This window comes from Xenopus laevis, chromosome 9_10S (genome assembly GCF_017654675.1).
Source record: "Xenopus laevis strain J_2021 chromosome 9_10S, Xenopus_laevis_v10.1, whole genome shotgun sequence".
NCBI lineage: Eukaryota > Metazoa > Chordata > Amphibia > Anura > Pipidae > Xenopus > Xenopus laevis.
The window spans coordinates 85559702-85578685 of record NC_054388.1 but is presented as its reverse complement, the minus strand read 5'-3'; the positions used below and the strand labels follow the sequence as shown (position 1 = coordinate 85578685).

At 36.4% G+C, this 18984-nt stretch overlaps 1 protein-coding gene across 1 annotated transcript in view; it reads left to right on the top strand.

Moving 5' to 3' along the window:
- LOC100126660 (glutamate receptor ionotropic, NMDA 2A-like) overlaps positions 1–7067 on the top strand; it is a 271249-nt gene extending 264182 nt beyond the window's left edge. The window contains exons 13-14 of the mRNA XM_018239071.2: positions 2384–2622; positions 3828–7067. Coding sequence (XP_018094560.2) covers positions 2384–2622; positions 3828–5612 — 2024 coding nt within the window. The 3' untranslated portion in view covers positions 5613–7067. The remainder of the gene's footprint in view (positions 1–2383; positions 2623–3827) is intronic.
- Positions 7068–18984: the final 11917 nt, after the last annotated feature.

Sequence of the window (18984 nt, the reverse complement as noted above, 5' to 3'; positions counted from 1 at the left end):
TCCCACTGGACCAATCACTGGCCACCCCTATTGCCAACTGCCAACAATTGCCATAGTGGAAAGTAAAACAGTGAGCCAAACTACTCACAGGAGTTACTTCTATTAAGGGTCATATCAAAACACATGAAGTGTTAGGAGTATAACAGCAATCCATTCCAGAAGCATACATTTAAAACAAAATAATGACAATAGAGCAGATAATTACAAAAAAAATTCCCAAATCCAAACTACTTAGGGGAATAGTGATTCAAACTTCATGTAACAAAGCAATGCAGCCCAATACATTTTCTCCTTATTATATATTTTATATGTAATACATTCCCTTAACTCTGTAACACTAAGGGGCACATTTACTATGGGTCGAATATCGAGGGTTAATTAACCCTCGATATTCGACCATCAAAGTAAAATCCTTCGACTTTGAATATCGAATATCGAATCCATCGATCGAACGATTTTCCTTTGATTAGAAATTGCCTAGAAAGCTTATGGGGAAGGTCCCCATGGGCTAACATTGGTGCTCAGTAGGTTTTAGGTGACGAAGTACCGTATATACTCGAGTATAAGCCGTCCCGAGTATAAGCCGAGGTACCTAATTTTACCTCCAAAAACTGGGAAAGCTTATTGACTCGAGTATAAGCCTAGGGTGAGAAATGCAGCAGCCTCTGGTAAGTTTCAATCAAAATATTGAGGGTTTCTGCTCCCATTGGAGGTGCTGGCGTCTCGTTTTTGGATGCCGGCGACCATTCTTGGATGCAGGCGAATATTCTTGGAGACTATTCTTGGGCGCCGGCGACTATTCTTGGGCGCCGGCGACTATTCTTGGGCACCGGCGACTATTCTTGGGCACCGGCGACTATTCTTGGACGCCGGCGACTATTCTTAGGCGCCGGCGACCGTTTTTGCGCTTGACCCGAGTATAAGCCGAGGTAGAGTTTTTCAGCATATTTTGGGGGCTGAAAAACTCGGCTTATACTCGAGTATATACGGTAGGTGGTCAAAGTGTTTTTTTAAAGAGACAGTACTTCAACTATAGAATGGTTGAATAGACGAACAATTTTAGTTCGAATCGTTCGTTTCGAAGTCAAAGTCGTAGTCGAAGGTCGAAGTAGCCAATTCGATGGTCGAAGTAGCCAAAAAAAACTTCGAAATTCTAAATATTTTTCATTCTCATCCTTCACTTGAGCTAAGTAAATGTGCCCCTAAATGTGTCACCACCCCATGCCTTCTCTAACAGTGGGTTATCTGATATAAGTACAAAGGTTTTCTCTTTAAATTGTTTCGGTTTATATGACAGTTTAAAGATAATTTAGTGCTTTGTCAATGTCGGAGTATCTTTTTGCAAAGCTTGTCTGTGTGGCAGCAATTTAAATCAGATTATCTTAAAAAGGTACAAAAGTTTAAACTTCAGTTTGTTTATCAGCCATTGCCAGCAGAATTGTACTTTCTCCTGTACTTTGTATGCCTTTCTTGCAGCACACAATGAAAGCCACACACTATAAATCAAGCAAATAATACAATCGTTTAATATCTCAAGTGCCTTTTCTGTGTTACACAGGGCAGATTTATCTTTGATCAGAATGTTGGTAAAATGTAGCAGTTTTCACACTGGTTGTTTTTTTTCCCACTTTTTTCAAATTATTTATCAAGGTCCGAATTTATCTCAATATCGGCTACTACAAACTCCGATCTAACCTGCTCGGGTTTTTAACGCTTATTTATTATTACATTTTCCCGAAAATTTGCTTTGCGGGAAAAGCTCAGATTTTCACGTTTTTTTCTTGAATTTTCCACGAAATCTCTGAATTTTTCTGAGTTTTTACCCGAAAGCTCAGAAAACATCGTGAAATTGGCCCGAAACCCCAGACACAACCAAAAATCAATGGGACTGTTCCCATTGACTGTTATGCAACCTCGACAGGTTTGAGATGCGAGTTTATATTCAGGCTTTTTAGCCCTCGGAGTTTAATAAATTCCAAAAAATTTGTGATTTTTTTAAAAGTCTGATTTTATAAAAAAAATCAAAAATTTTTTGGATTTGGGGATTTTGGGCATTCGTAGCTTAGTAAATAACCTCCTTAGTGACTTTTCTCCAGAATGTGAATAAAAGGACTAGGTCATTTATCTAAACATTACATCATTGTCAGTGCTTTTACATCAAAAAGTGTTCTACTTTGACCCATCAAAGACATTAACTTGTGGGTACAAAACTAAAATGAAAGTCTATGAGAAAGCCCTTCAAGAAAAGGAATTCATTATTTCACCCTTAAAAATAACTACTCTACCTATCGTATAGGTGTGAATGTACCACTGTAAATGTAATAAAAACAGAATTTAATAATTAATGTTTATTAAAAATGTATTTCTTTGTTTTTCATGTTAGGTGAAATGGAAGAATTAGAAAAATTGTGGTTAACTGGAATCTGCCATACTGAGAAAAATGAAGTAATGAGTAGCAAGCTAGACATTGACAACATGGCGGGCGTATTCTACATGCTTGCAACAGCTATGGGTTTGAGCCTCATAATCTTTGTATCGGAACATCTGTTTTACTGGAAGCTAAGATATTGTTTTACAGGAGTCTGTTCTGACAAACCAGGGTTGCTTTTCTCAATTAGTAGGGTAAGAAATGGCTTGCATTACTGTGCTCTTTTTGTTATCATTATAATGATTTAATAATGCACTAAATCCAGCATAGAACCAAATACTTAGGGGCCGATTTATCAACATCTGAATACTTTTAGGTGCTGAAGTTTTCCTTTGTTCCAAAAGCTCAGGTTCCTAAAGTTCTGGTAAAATGATAAAGATAGCCGAGGTTTGTTTTAGACACAAAAACTGCATGATTCATCAAATATCGAATCAAAGATTCAAAGATGTCTTCATCTTTAATACCTATATTTACTTATTAAAACATTATTACATAAAATCTGGCACAACACAACAGTCTAAGTAGTTTGTCACTTTCTGTACTGGATATGTTGTTGTTAGATTGGCCAGGCAATTTTGTAAGGCGATGGGTTCGTAGGGGGGGGGGCAAGACACTGGATTGGTCAGGTAGACCATTAAGGCAATGAGGCAGTAGAATGCTGGGCTATCTCATCTATCTCATTCTTGTGATTTATTACAGAATTTAGCCATATAATGAACTATGGAATCCTTTCAAGTCCTTTCTAAAATGCCTCACTTTAGTTGGAATGGGAAGCTGTAATATAGCATGCTAGAGCATACAGACCACCATTTGAGCAATTTTCAACTCGAAAGTAGAAACACTTGTAGGCATAATACACAAAAGAAACCCTGCACAAAAAGGGACTAGTGACTTGCCACCTACTACAGTCTTTATTCTTATAAGATTGTTTGGTTAGTCATGATACAATCACCCTATGATTACTCACAGTTCACTAAATGGTTTCTGTCTTTCCTCTTATTTTAAAATAGGGACCAAAGTATTTTTAATAGATTAGACCTGTTTTTGAGGGCAACAAAACTACTTTGAACAAGATTGGTAGCAAAAACACAGCAGTGTTTGTTTAGAATTTTACGTACTGAAATGGATGCAGTAGTAGTAGCAGCAGCAGCATAGTACCCTATTGCTGGGGGAGTAGAAAAGCACTAACATTTTCTAAAAAGAACTTAAAGGAACAAAATGCATAAGGCTATTATTTGATTGTACACTATAAATAAAACATTGCAAAATAAATTGATTTGAATATGAGGTTTACATTTTGCTTACATTAATAGAAACACTTTCTGGATGTTGTTATTTACTTGGTTAACAAAGAAACTGCACATACTGATACTTATACAGTATTATTTTTCTGTTTTAGGGCATTTACAGTTGTATTCATGGTGTCCACATAGAAGAAAAGAAAAAATCTCCTGATTTCAGTTTCACAGCGTCTCAGACAAATATGTTGAAACTACTGAGAGCATCCAAAAATATCGCAAATTTATCCAATTTAAATCAATCGCAATGCAATTCACCCAAAAGAACATCTGACTATATTCAAAGAAATTCATTATTAATGGACATGGTTTTAGATAAAGGCAATTTAACATACTCGGACAACAGGCCATTTCAACAAAAAGATATATATAGTGAAAATACATATGATCTTGCCATGTTATCTGGTAATCTCCCCAAAGACAACCTTAACAACTATGTTTTTCAAGGTCAGCACCCACTTACTCTTAATGAATCTAACCCAAACACAGTTGAGGTTGCTGTAAGTGCAGAACCAAAAGTAAACTCCAAACCTAGACAACTTTGGAAGAAATCAGTAGAAACCTTACGACAAACCCAGGGTTCAATAAATGAAAATGGTATAGAAGAATCAAAGTCATCCACTAAAAATCAGCGGTTTCTTCCAGAGGATGGCCATTTTTCTGATGTCTCTGAGGCATCAAGTAGAGCCACATGTCATGTAGATTCTGAAAACAATAATAAACATCATAAAAGTAAGGACAACTTAAAAAAGCGATCAGTGTCCTCCAAATATCCACGAGACTGCAGTGAGGTTGAACTGTCATATCTGAAAATCAAACAGGGTGCTAATCGTGACAAAGTTTACACAATTGATGGAGATAAGGAGCCAAGCTTTATTATGGACCAGCCTAAATATAGTGAAAATTCCCCTGACCAAGATGATGACAATTATCCTGATGTGTACCAAGATCACAATGATAATTATAGGAAAGCAGAACCTCTTCAACCAGATAGAACTCCTTTGCATAGTGAAGGTAGACTTCCAAATAATGACATACAGTACAAATTATTTTCAAAGCCCTACAGTCTGAAAGAAAAGAATGCATCTATGTCTGAAGCTAATGATAGACATAGGCAAAATTCTACTCACTGCAGAAGTTGCCTTTCTAATATGCCCAGCTATACTGGCCATTACATAGCAAGATCCCCATACAAGTGTGATGACTGCCTACATATAGGGAAACTTTATGATATTGATGAAGATCAAATGCTGCATGAGGCAGCCAACTCTATGCATTCTGAAGATTTTTATGAGCACAACTGGCTTGAAAATAATGCTCCACATTTTCAGAAAAAAAACAAGTTAAGAATTAACAGGCAGCATTCATGTGACAACATTAATAAACCCAGGGAACATGATCTTGGAAGGCCACCACGTAGTACAAGTTTAAGGGAGAAAGAAAGGTATTTACAAGATAGTTCATTTGCTAAATTTCTTATTGTCCCACCTGAAAAACTGTTGGGGAACAATGCTTTGCTTTTTACAGAATCTTTAAAGGACAGTAAGAGAAGCAAGTCTCTTTATCCTGATAACTCCTCCGACAACCCTTTCCTGCATTCTTATCAGGAGACTCAAAAACTAAGTCATGGAAGAAGTTCTTCAGACATTTATCAACAATCTTCTTTAACAAAAGCAAGAAATGATAACTATTTAAGGTCATCTATTAAATCTAATACTTCATATTCTTCAAGGGACGGACGGGTACCCGACGACATGTGTGTTTCTGAATATGCTCTGCCTTATGTTACAAGCAACAATAGTGTGTACTCAGCTCCACGGGTTGTGAATTCCTGCAGCAATAGACGTGTATTTAAGAAAATGCCTAGCCTTGAGTCTGATGTTTAAAATGTTTACTAAATGTATCACATTTTATTCTAAATGTTTCTCGTAGTTGCCAACATTTTAGAGGCAAAAGTAGAATTCTTAAACTGCTTTGGGAACTGCTATATGTGGTTTTTGCCTAAGTAATATACTGTATGATAGTTAAAGCATACTGTAAATTACAACATTTTTTGTCAACTTAGCCACAACATTAAGAAGAAAAAATCCTAATTTTATATTGTGCATCTCTTAAGTACTGCCTAAATAAATATTGGCAACTATGTTTTTATGTATTTTAACATCCATGCCACTTACAATATTCAAGACACAAAGGAGGAAACCCTTATGTAATTTTTCATCTAATGTTTTTAATAGCAAATAAGCAATATTGTATGCATGTAGTTTGACACAAGAAAATATTTTATGTAAGAATGCATTTGCACAGTCACCAAGGGTTTAAGAAGTTTCACACTAAAAATTCAACACAGTTACTAAAGTATTTCAATGACTATTTGTGACTGGACCATAGTAATAATATTTAAATAGATCTTTAAAAAAAAATTGCTTTTTTAAGGATTCAGGATGTAAACCCTATTGTGACTCTTATTTTGAAAACCTGATTCAGATAAGGTATTTCTTGATGAATAGTAATATTTTATTGTTTGTTACAAATCGTATTACATATTGAATATAAATATGTAAAAATGGATTATACTTTAACTTATCATGCACATTAGCTGTTTTTCTAAAGTGCTAAACAGCCAATTATTTGAAGGAGAAAGGGGGTGTTTGTGGCCTGTGCACTTAATGTACTTTAGCTATAGAAATATACTACTTCACGCCATGGCAGGTATCAAAGTTCTTTCATATTTTATTTTATTTTGCATATCCATTATTTTTACTTGTTTCTTGCAACATAAGATCGATAGATTGAATATATATTCAAGCTACATGAACAATTGTATATATATATACTCTAGCCCCTTGCTAATGATTACTCAGGGCTGTATAGTAATTTTTTATTTTTCATTTTATTTTATTCATAATAGTTGTGCATTGTACAGGACAAAGTGGAGTCATCTGCTTTATGAAATGTAAATATATGTGACATTGCTAGAATTTAACCAAAACACAAATGGACACATCTTTTTGTGTAGTGTCTACGGAATGCAAAATCATGTATTTGCATGGTAACTTTCTCTCATTTTTAATATCTTCTTTTACAAAAGCGTATATCCTATTTCATTACAAAGTATTATAAGGTTGTCTAAAGGAATAGTTTGCAGCATACTCTACAAATAATCTGGATAAACTCTGGCTGGTAAATTTTAACTCCCTCTGCAAAACTATTTTCTGTTGCTCAAAAGTACAACATAGGTTTTGGGCATCATACATCATTGAAATACATTTTATCATTTGAATTCAATAGATGATTTGCTATTTACCATGTTTGATAATAAACAGTTTATGAAAGCATAATGTTTAGTGCTGTTTTACTTATTGAATAGTTAGACCTGTTAGAACATAGTGGTATTTTTAGTGATTCAATTTGATTCCAGTGGTGGTATAGGTGTGGTATAAATAATACCTCTTTTATGTCTCAAAAACATTGTCTGTTAAAAAGTTAAAGGGCAGCAGTTAATGAGCCTAGTTTTCAAATATTTTGTAATGATTATACTTGAAGGGGTTCTTGCCTGTCTTTAGCTTTTACATTGGTTAAACTTGATGAGTATATGAAATGTTTGCCAAACTAAGAGAAATGAGACAATTTAATCTTTTAATTCATATATGGTATCCAAATATTTTTTGAAACTTATAGTAAAGAAAAATATAGTAAATATAGTAACTCACAATAAATTTTTTAAAAACAGTAACTCACCAAAAGTAAAACATGATCCAGGTGGACCAAGCCCTCAGCAAAGGGAGTGAAACATTGTACATACCAAAAAATGGGTAGACACTCAAAAAAGCACATAGGTCACCAAACAAGTACATTGTAATGAAAAATAAAACTTGCCATGGTGGTCCAGTGGTGCAGCGGGGACACCCGCCGCGCATCGGCGGGTACGCCCACCATGCCGCTCTTTGTCCAGCGCCATCTTGGATCCTTAGGGGGCGCTAGCGCCAAATTTGAAAGTAATTAAGGCTCATTACAGCTACAGGACCTTGCCCGTGATAGGATTTGTTCCTGGTGCTTCTAAGCTTTAAGGTAATCTGTCTGAACCTGTTTTTGATTCCTGTTGTGTCCCCTGCCTGGCTTTTTGACTATTCTGACCTCTGGATCTTGACCCTTGCCTGAATACCGACTACCTCTTCTGCTAAATCCTTTCTGATTGACTTCCTGGTTTGACCCTTGCCTGCCTGACTACGTTTATTCTTTGCCTGCCTCGACCCAGCCTGATCTGACTACTCTTATTGCTTGTACTACGACTTTGCTTTACAGTCGTGCCCCTCTGCCTATCCAGAACCTATAGCCTTGCACCTCTCGTTTATGTCCTGGTGGCATCCAAGTAGCTGAGGGCTCCTCCCAAGGCCAACGGCAGTCACACTACAGGTGAAGCACGAGCCGAGACCAGGGTGATTGGTATTTGTTCTGGTCTTGGGTGCTGACCGTTACATACATACTGTATGTTAAAACAGAAAGCTTTATTGGCATAACATCTCAAATTGCCTTAAGTGTTTTGTGCTCCAAGATCATTTAGTCATAGCCTCTAAGCAGCCTTGGTGACCTATAGGATTTTTTGAGTGCTTATACTGTACCTTTTGTTATGTAAAAAATATACTATTTCAATATCATACATGTTGAAAAGAAGGGGTGTCACTGTCTTGTTGAACAATTTAAAAAAATGGCTGAATAATTTGATTTCACAGTGTTGTTTTGTAGACATCCATCATCTAGAATTTTTCACTGCAGTTTTGGTCCTATATTATATATCAGGGAGTAGTTTACTCATTCAAACCATAGCTGTTTTTTTTATCAATTTTTGCAACCTCCAGTACAGTTCAACAAATGGAATTACAATTGAAGGACAGCATCCAAGGTTTCCCCTAAAATCCATGCTCCATTTCCCACTAGATACTCATTTAAAACAAAATTAAGCTTGTAGGGTACCCAAAAATATTTCAGAGGATAAGCAAGCATATGTTACACATTGGGCCATATATATAAACATCACCACTTTTCTGCCATGGTAAGCCAAGTAAAACCACCTGCAATTATAACAAAGTCAAATTATTTTCTGCAATATGTATCTGTGGGTATAAAAATTGAGTTATAAAAGAAGATGTGTCAGATAAAAATGGGTTTAAAAAGATATAATAGAACTAATGAAATACGGCTTCTCAGAAAAATGCTACTAAATAGTGATTATTATTTTATTATTTTATTAACATGTATTTATATAGCGCCAACATATTGCGTAGCACTGTAAAGTACAACTACATCACATGAATTACATACATAGAACATATGGAGTAACAAACATCACAATCAAAACAGGTACAAAAAGGTGAGGAAGGCCATATGCATAGGCATACAGTCTAAAGGGAAGGGAGTAATACACAAGGTGTGGGAGTGGGCAAGATCGAATTAAGTGGGTGAGAAATGTGGTATTGTATGTGGTGTTGCGTTTGGTAGTTAAGCAGAGTGAGGGTAGGCTTCTCGAAAGAAGTGCGTTTTCAGAGATTTCTTGAAAGCAGAAAGGTTGGGAGAAAGTCGGACAGACCGTGGGAGAGTGTTCCAGAGGAGGGGTGCAGCCCTTGCAAAGTCTTGAATACGAGCATGTGAGGAGGTAATGAGAGAAGAGTTGAGTAGCAGGTCAGTAGAGGAGCATAGTAAGCGATTGGGTGAGTATATAGAGATGAGTTCAAAGATGTAGGGTGGGGCAGAGTTATGAAGTGCTTTGAAAGTCAGTGTCATTAATTTGAATTTGATTCTGAAAGGTAACGGAAGCCAGTGCAGGGATTGAAAGAATGGCGAGGCAGAGGAGGAGCGGTTGCTGAGGTGTATGAGCCTCGCAGCAGTGTTCATTATGGACTGGAGAGGTGATAGTCTCTGGAGGGGGAGGCCAATTAAAAGAGAGTTACAGTAGTCTAGACGCGATATGATGAGAGAGTGAATAAGAATTTTGGCAGCGTCTTGGGTGATAAATGATCTATTTTGGATATGTTCCTTAGGTGGAAGTGACATGATTTAATAAGTAACTGGATATGAGGAGTGAATGACAGGGCAGAATCTAGAATAACCCCAAGGCACCGGGCCTGGGGAGAGGGGGAGATAGTGGAATTGTTAACTATGATGGATACTTCCGGGATGTTACTGGTGTTAGTTGGAGGAAAGAGAACCATTTCAGTTTTAGAGAGGTTTAATTTAAGGTAGCGTTGCGACATCCAGGTAGAGATAGCGGACAGGCAGGAGGAGATGCGAGTTAGGAGTTCTGGGTTGAGATCAGGAGATGAGAGATAGATCTGAGTATCTTCAGCATAGAGGTGTTAGTGGAAACCATACGAATTTATTAATTTGCCGAGGGAGGAAGTGTAGAGGGAGAATAGTAATGGTCCAAGGACAGAGCATTGAGGAACTCCAACAGAAAGAGGTAGGGGAGAAGATGATTCTCCATTGTAGGAGACACTGAAGGAACGATTGGTGATGTTAGAAGAGAACCAGGACAGGGCTTTGTCACGAAGGCCAAGCGACTGGAGGGACTGGAGGAGGAGAGGGTGATCTACAGTGTCAAATGCAGCTGAGAGATCAAGCAGTATTAGTAGTGAGAAATGATTGTTGGCTTTAGCGGTTAAAAGGTCATTAGTTAGTTGAGTCAGGGCAGTTTCTGTGGAGTGTTGTGGCTTAAAACCAGATTGTAGGGGGTCCAGCAGGTTATTGTCAGAGAGGAATGAGGTTAGTCGGTTGCAGACTAGGCGCTCAAGTAGTTTAGAGATGAAAGGTAGCAGAGAGATAGGTCGGAGGTTGTCAAGATTGGAGGGATCAAGAGAGGGTTTTTCAGAATGGGGGTGACAAGAGCATGTTTCAGTTGAGAGGGAAACAGTCCAGTTGAGAGCGAAAGATTAAATAGGTGGGTTAAGGCTTTGATTAGACAAGGATTGGTGAATGTGACTCATTTCACTTCACCGAAAATTTGCGAACCTGCCAAAATTTGCCAAAATGCATTAAAGTCAATTATTTTGACACGCAACAAATTTTCCTGATGCACATTTTTTTTTTTCCCATTGGAGTCTATGGGTATTATTTTTGCAGTGAAACTTGGCAAAAATATTCACTCATCACTACTACTAAATTGAAATCCGTTGCTAAAACACTAAACCCTGTGTTGTCAAGGTGTGATCTCTGTACTTAGCTCTGGAATGTACAAATGTACATTGTTTATACATTCATATGTACACTCACATTTTTAGTTTTTTTTGTTTTGCCTTCTATGCATTTTAATTGAGTTTAATCAAAATTTGGTGAATATTGTGATGCTAAGAGCAGCATACATTACGTGCAAATATACTGTAGTTTTTTGCTCTCATTTATATCGAATAACAATTACTTTAGTATATACATTCAAGCCTGAACTGTCAAACATATTGAAATTACTGATTTTTAAAAGCTATTTCCATAAGTTATAGAACCCAAAGTCTGTCCACTTATTTTTCTTCACTGCTGTGCCATTATTTTCTTGTACAAAAGCAAAAATACCATAAATGAAAAAAACACTCTTCCCCTAAGTTGTTTGTGTTGGTGGGTTACAATGCCAGCAAATATGAACAAGGTATTTTAAAGTGACTGACAGCATCTGGGAAAAATTCCTAGTTAGCTAGAACTGCTGACACATCAACACAGTGAGGCTTCATGTTTGAGACTAGACTGACATCAGAGAATGTTGGCTACATTGATATATGCTGCCAATCACACTACAGGAGTTGACCACTGCTGTGGTCAACAAGCTACTAGATGATTCACAGTGACTCAAGCAGCAGAATATTGGCTCTTTCAGTTTCTACCTTAATGCTATCACTAATGTTTTTTTTCAATGAAATAATCCCAACTAATTGGTGGCAAAACAATTCTATAGGGTTTATCTAATTTTTTAAATGTTTTTTTAGCAGACTTATGGTATGAAGAAACAAATTACAGAAACATGGACACTTTATTCAGAAAAAAACCCTTGGTCCCAAGCATTCTAGATAATGGGTCCCATACCTGTATTTATGAAGAATCAAAGAGGCTCAATATAGTTAATGACAAATGCATTTATCTGAGTTTAATATACAAATTAATCAAGTATTATTTAGCCTTTTTTACAATATGCATTTAGGCTAATGAGAAAAATTTGCTGTTCTCTCGGTACAAATAACACATGGGCCTTTGAAGACACTGAGGGGCAGATTTATCAAGGGTCAAATTTTGAATTGAAAAAACTTCGAAATTAGAATTCAAAAGGACCAACCGAAATTAAGTTTTTTTTGGGTCGAATAGGTCAGTTTTCAGATTGAATAGGTCCGTATTCAGGCCAAATTCGAATTGTTTGAATCGAAGGAATAGTGCATTTGATGAAATTCGATTTGAAATCAAATTCATCAAAATTTATTTGGACCTTTACAGTAACTTAGTGTGTTAAGAGAGCCAATTAACAAATGAAATGAAAGGCAGTTTAAAGTAGCAGTAAGAACGAAGTTGAGAAAAAGTAATGCTGGAAAAACTTTTGGTGTACAATCAAGGGCAACTTAGAAGAGATCATGCATGATAATCAAGACCAATAGAAAAGAAACTATAAACTTGGAAAGCAAATATTGTACCTAAATGGCAAGATAAAAATGCTGATAGATAAATGCAAAAGCAGCATGTGAGAAATATGAATGACAGAAAAAATGTACCCCTCTCTTCATGCAGTGGACTTCTAATTTAATATATGGACAACATATATGTTTCTGTGGATGGGTGAATAGCTATACATTTATTTACCTCCCCCATTCCCAATTTTAAGTGTAATTCGAAACCTTCCAAAGTAAAAGTTGTTTTGGGTGATGTGAGGGTGGAATTATTCCGAAGGGAGTTTTGCAGCAATAATATGTAAAGCATAATGTATGGTGTGATGGCAATGAGGGTTAATAAATAAAATAGTAAAACAATATTAAAATATAATGTGGTGAATTTACAGTGGTGTGTGAAAGTTTCTGAAACATTTAAAATTCTCTATGTTTTTATAGGTAACATTTTTTGCCCGTTGAGCCCACTGAGAAAGTTATAGGGTAGAACTTTTGATATGAAGCATAACAAAAGTGGTGTAAAGGTGATACCTTTATTGGCTGACTAAGATAATAATCACAGCAAGCTTTACAGAACATTGGAGTTCCTTCTTCAAACCAGTTCTACCCTATAAGTATATTTTTATTTAACTTTGATCTAAAACATAATCTCATTTTCACACAAATCCTAAAATTAGATGACAAAAACCTAGTCAAAAGGGAAATTATTATATTTGGTCATGTATTTATTGAAAAAAATGATCCTGTGGCAAAAGTGAGTGAATCATGCTCTTAGTATTTGGTGTGACCGCCTTGTTCAGCAGTAACTGCCACTAAATATTTGTTGATCGGTCCTCCACCGAATTATAGACCATTCCCCCATACAGAACAACTTCAGATCTTGGATATTGGTACTTTTCCTCACATGAAACACTCTGTTTAGGTCTTTCCACTACATTTCAATTGGATTACGGTCAGGATAGAACATTGACTTTATTCTTCTTCAGCCATTATTTGGTAGAACGACTTTTGTGTTTAGGAAGGTTGTCTTGCTGCATGATCCACTTTCTCTTGAGATTCAGTTCATGGACAGATGTCTTGATATTTTCCCTTAGAATTATCTGGTATCTTTCAGAATTAATTTTTCTGCAAAACAGACCCAAACCAGTACACTCCCACCACCATTTTTCACAGATGGGATAATGTTCTTATGCTGTAATGCAGTGTTTTTCTTTCTCCAAATGTAACACTCTACATTTAAGCCAAAAAGTACTTTAGCAAATTGTAGACGGTCAGTAATATTTTTGGACTTTTGGACCTCTTTGACGGTCAACCACTTCTGTGAATGGTAACAATTGTCTTGAATTTCCTCCATTTGTACACAACCTCACTGTTGATTGGTGGAGTCTAAAAGAGTATTAGTAGTCTTGTAACATTTTCCATTTTTATGAGCATCAATAACTCTTTTTCTAAGATTCTCTGACACTACCTTTGTTTGAACCATGATACACATTCATAAATGTGTTGTTTATGTGATCAGGCTTTGCTAGATCCCCATTCATTAAATAAAACAGGGGCTCTCACTCACACCTGATTGTAATCCCATTGACTGAAAACACTAGACTCTGATTATGGCATTATAATACCCTTGCAATAAACCTGGAGTGATGGCCACATAATCTTATTTTGGTGACCAGCTGAACTGGGCTATAGAGAACTTCTCAATATCAGGCAATTGGCACCTGCCTTCGCAGTCATAAATGAGCCCTAAATTCACTAAACACATATCACTTACATATGGTATCTGTAACTATTTGTATAATTTTTAATCATTACTTTTTTTTTGCAAGTCAAGTTTGACTATATAAATAAATATTCTGTATACGGTACATAAATACATACCTAACACGTAAATTATCATGTTCTAAATATGAAATGTATTAAGAACTAATAATAATCAGAACAGAAAAGGGAGCCTAGGTCAAATATATTGGGATTGATGTATATCATGATTACTCTTTCCCCTAATTAGTTTTGATGTCTAGGAGCATACAATTTTAGGGGGGGGTGCAACTATGAAAAAGTCTGTAGCAGACACTCAAATAAAGGCAATCTATCATCAAATAGTAGAAAGCAAGTGGAAAAGATTTATTTGCCCTCTGCCTTACGGGGTTTGTGTTACAAACACTTAGGGGCCGATTCATCAATAGTCGAATATCGAGGGTTAATTAACCCTCGATATTCGACTGGGAACTAAAATCGGTCGACTTCGAATATCGAAGTCGAATGATTTTGCGCAAATCCTGCGATCGATCGAACGATTAAATCCTTCGAATCGAACGATTCGAAGGATTTGAATCCAACGATCGAAGGAAAATCCTTCGATCAAAAAATCACAGGCAAGCCTATGGGGACCTTCCCCATAGGCTAACATTGACTTCGGTAGGTTTTATCTACCGAAGTAGGTGGTCGAAGTATTTTTTAAAGAGACAGTACTTCGATTATCGAATGGTCGAATAGTCAAACGATTTTTACTTCGAATCGTTCGAATCGTTCGAATTCGAACGAATTTAACCAATTCGATGGTCGAAGTACCCAAAAAATACCTCGAAATTCGAAGTTTTTTACATTCGAATTTTGTAAATCTGCCCCTTAGATTACCTTATATAATTCAGCAATGTAAAGTAAAAACAGGTAATGTACTATAACTATAGGAAGTTTGCTCAGTTGCTCATGGTGTAGTAAAAAAAATCTACTCTAGCACAACCTCACTTTAAGCATTTTGTAAATGCTAATGAGCAGGCTTTATTAAAAAGAAAAAAATAATAATTCATTTATTTAATACATTTTTTCATTATCATGGCAAATGTTGGGGCTTAGTATAATGGTGGTTAATTTTAATTGTTTCTAAACCTTCAAATGCATTTACCTTGGCTTAACAAAAATCTCTTCTTAAAAAGTTCAGAAAATAATTAAGTGCATTTGAAATTAAAAGTAAAGCTTACTTTCAGCAAATTGAAGCTGAAGCTGAACTTAGCATATTTTGACTTCAATTGTATGACTGAATTATAAAATTACTGCTTGTCTCATGCTGACATATGTTCACAATATAAAGCCAGTCCCCCATATGAGAACTAAACTTCAACAAACAATATGCCAATGGCAGCCTGAAATTCTGTTATTGACTGTTATCAAAGCCAATAGCCATCATTTATGACCTCAAACGCTGTGTGCAAATTGCAAAGTGCAGGTGCAATGCATTTTGCACACTGCCTTTCCCTGTTGCAGAATTGCTTTGGCTGCCTTTTGCAGTTCAGAGACTTGAGGCTGTCCCAGTGTGTACAATGTTACCTACATTCTGTGCCATTGTATTCATAAGGGATAGATGGAAGGAAGCATGTACATGTCCCCCTCCCATCCCCTAGCCCAGGGGTGCCCAAATGGTAGATCGGGATCTACCAGTAGACCTTTAGCTGGTGATCAGTAGATCTCAAGACACTGTCAACAAACAGCTTGTCTAAATCGTCCTCATATTTCATTCTTTTCATTCAGATATTTATTATGTTAAGGTTACATATATGGATGCCCCGAATCCACTATTTGGGATTCGGCCTACTCCCCAAATCCTTGATGAAAGATTCGGCCAAATACTGAACCGAATCCTAATTTGCATATGCAAATTAGGGGCAGGAAAAGAAAAAGTGGAAAAAAATCGTCTTTTTTGTCGAAAAGTCACATGATTTCCCTACCCACCTCTAATTTACATGTGCAAATAAGGATTCGGATTCGGTTAGGCCAGGTGCAAGGTTTAGGCTGAATCCGAATCCTGCTTAAAAAGGCCGAATCCTGGTCGAATCCCGATCCGAATCCTGGATTAGGTGTATCCCTAGTTACATAAGAAATAGTTTGTTAAATATTAATAAATATAATATAATATAATATAATATAATAAATCAAAGATATAAATCAATATTTAAGTAATATTTTCCATGGAGTAGAATGCTAGCAAAGCTTTTATGGATTTAGATCATAATAGGAAATCATGACTAAAAGTAGACCTTGCATTAGTAAAGTATGGACACTCCTGCCCTAACCTGTGCATTATTCAATCATTCAAGTGACAGCGAAAAAGGGCGTCGATTTTTTTCTAGCAATACTGTTCAAGCACTGTTTATGAAATACAGCAATCTACTCTCATACTTCCCTGCAGCAATATTCCCTAGGTTTTACTTGGATTCTTGCCTGTTTGTCTTGCCTTAACCTGAGCTCAGAGACCCCTTGTGTGCATTATTATGGATTAGAACATAGATGGAAAGAACAGATCCATGCAGGGAAAAATTCTTAAAACATTCACATTTTATTTCCAGCATTTTAGAAACAAGTCAAAACACCATTTGCAGCATTCACAGAAAACCTTACACATTTCATGCCTCTTCTGGGCACTTAATCAGAACATTCTTTTTTAACATCTTTTATTACAAAGAACTAATTAACAATAATTAAAATTAAAGCAAATAAATAACAGAATGTGTCTTTTTCTGTTATAAATGATTTTGAGAGCAGGGCATTTAGTTCATTTTCTGGACCGCTGACCATCTGTCTGGCAGAGCTGGCCAGGAATAGTGAATAAATCAATTTCCAAATGTTCACACATGTCACCTTAGGCTAGAATGGGTAATGAGAAGTAATTTTAAAGAATTGCTTGAGTTCTAAATAAATCAAAGTGGCGAGGACAAGATCAAGAAAGATATATGGGGAAGGTCATAGGCATTCATTTTACAGAGGAAAAAGTAATGAATTGGTGGGTATATTATATTGTACTTTATATTTTGCATTTATTAAATATAAACTCCTGCCCAGGCACATATAGTAGATCTTGCAGTTCTTGCACAGATTACAGAGAACAGATAATTGTTCTCCTGATTGACCATGTTGAGATGCATGTGATACTTATTGAGATGTAGTATATTTTGGAGCCGTTTATCTGCATGCCCCCTTTAAGTGTTGGGTATATAAAGTCATGTAGTATACAATTTCCTGTTTGTAACTGCTTGGTAAATTCTTAGAGAGGCAAAATGTGCACAGCATAGAGATGGTGTGTCACTCAATACGTTGGAACATTATTGCTGGTGAATTTACCCCAAAAATCACAAATTCCACAACCTGCTGGGACTCTGTATGAGAAAGTCCGGAGAGTTGCGTTCCGCAGTGGAACACATGCACTGAAGTACAGTGAGTGCCATCTTGGATTGATAGAAAGAGGCGTCCTTAAGCAGAGATACCACTGAGTGAACTGGCATAGAGGGAATGCGCCTGACTTGATTCTAAGGAGAAACCACTTTGGGAAGAGCACCTCTCTTTTTATTTCCTCTAAAAGATTGGAGACATTGATCACTTTGGAGGACTATAACTGACAGATATAAACCTTGCCTTGCCAATCTCCGTTTAGAGATTGGGGGATCACCTAATTTAACCTAAAAGTTTTAACCTAAAAGGATATCAGTGGCCCTCAGCCTTCGCAGCTTGCAGTGTTTGACACAGTAAAAAATGCTGTACTGATTGGTATTCAACCCTGCATGTCAGGGGTGAGTTGAAAACTCTGATTCTGTTCTGCATATAACTTCATTAATATTGTGGAAAGTTTATCGACATTTTTCTAGTTTCTTTTTAGCACATATCACAAGATCTTTTGCAGATCTTCTTGCATCTCCTAGCCAGCATTTTCAGAAGCTCAGGCCTTCACATGCTCATTTGATGGGCACCTGAGCAAGGGTTTGAATTTAAATATAAGTATCATCACTCCTCTTATTGAAGAATTCTCTAGAGCTCTGGAAAACTCAGACAATTTCACCCTCAAGAAACAATATGGAAAATGATACATGTGATAAATTAACACCCTAGGCTGAATTGTGTTGGACTACTGTTTAGTCCAAGAGACAGAGTGTTAAATCACTATACATAAGTGTGAAGTCTTTTAGTTCCATGTAGGCAAATAAATCCATGCATCACTGCAGTAAAAACAGTATAATGATCAAGAAGTAGAAGAAGGAAACGCGCTTGATTTAACCACATGAAAAATGTTGCCAAAATCTCAAAAAGTCACGGACAGATGCTGCTGAACTGTCGAGTTCTTCTTTTCTCCTTCCCCCCCCCCAGTCTTTTACTGAATGGCTGTAGCATAAACCGTCATGGTGTTACCTGGGTAGGAAAGAAGCTTGCTTTTGTGCTGTCATCTTTTCGCAGTAGCAGTACATTTGATATCATGTTCAAAACTACATGAATTTTCTTTTTTTTTTTACTTATGTCAAAAACAATACAACTTATTTAGCAAATACATGTTGTATCACTAATTTAAATTTAATACCGTGAATTCACGTTTTATTTTTACATTTTTAAATCAAATTAAGTGTCTTACAGCCTGAAGAAACTACATTTTGTCCTACAAGCAAAAGAAAGTTAAATGCTGTATACTATAAGGTTAATTGAAATCTTTGTCTAATCCACATATCTTTGTGCCGTGGGGCATAAAGAACAATAATAGCTTCTAGATACACTAACTGCAGAATCTGCTGCTTTGTCATCAAACTTGTTATGTTACCTTCAGGACATTTAAACACCAGTCACAAGAAAGTGCAATTGAGTATTTCTG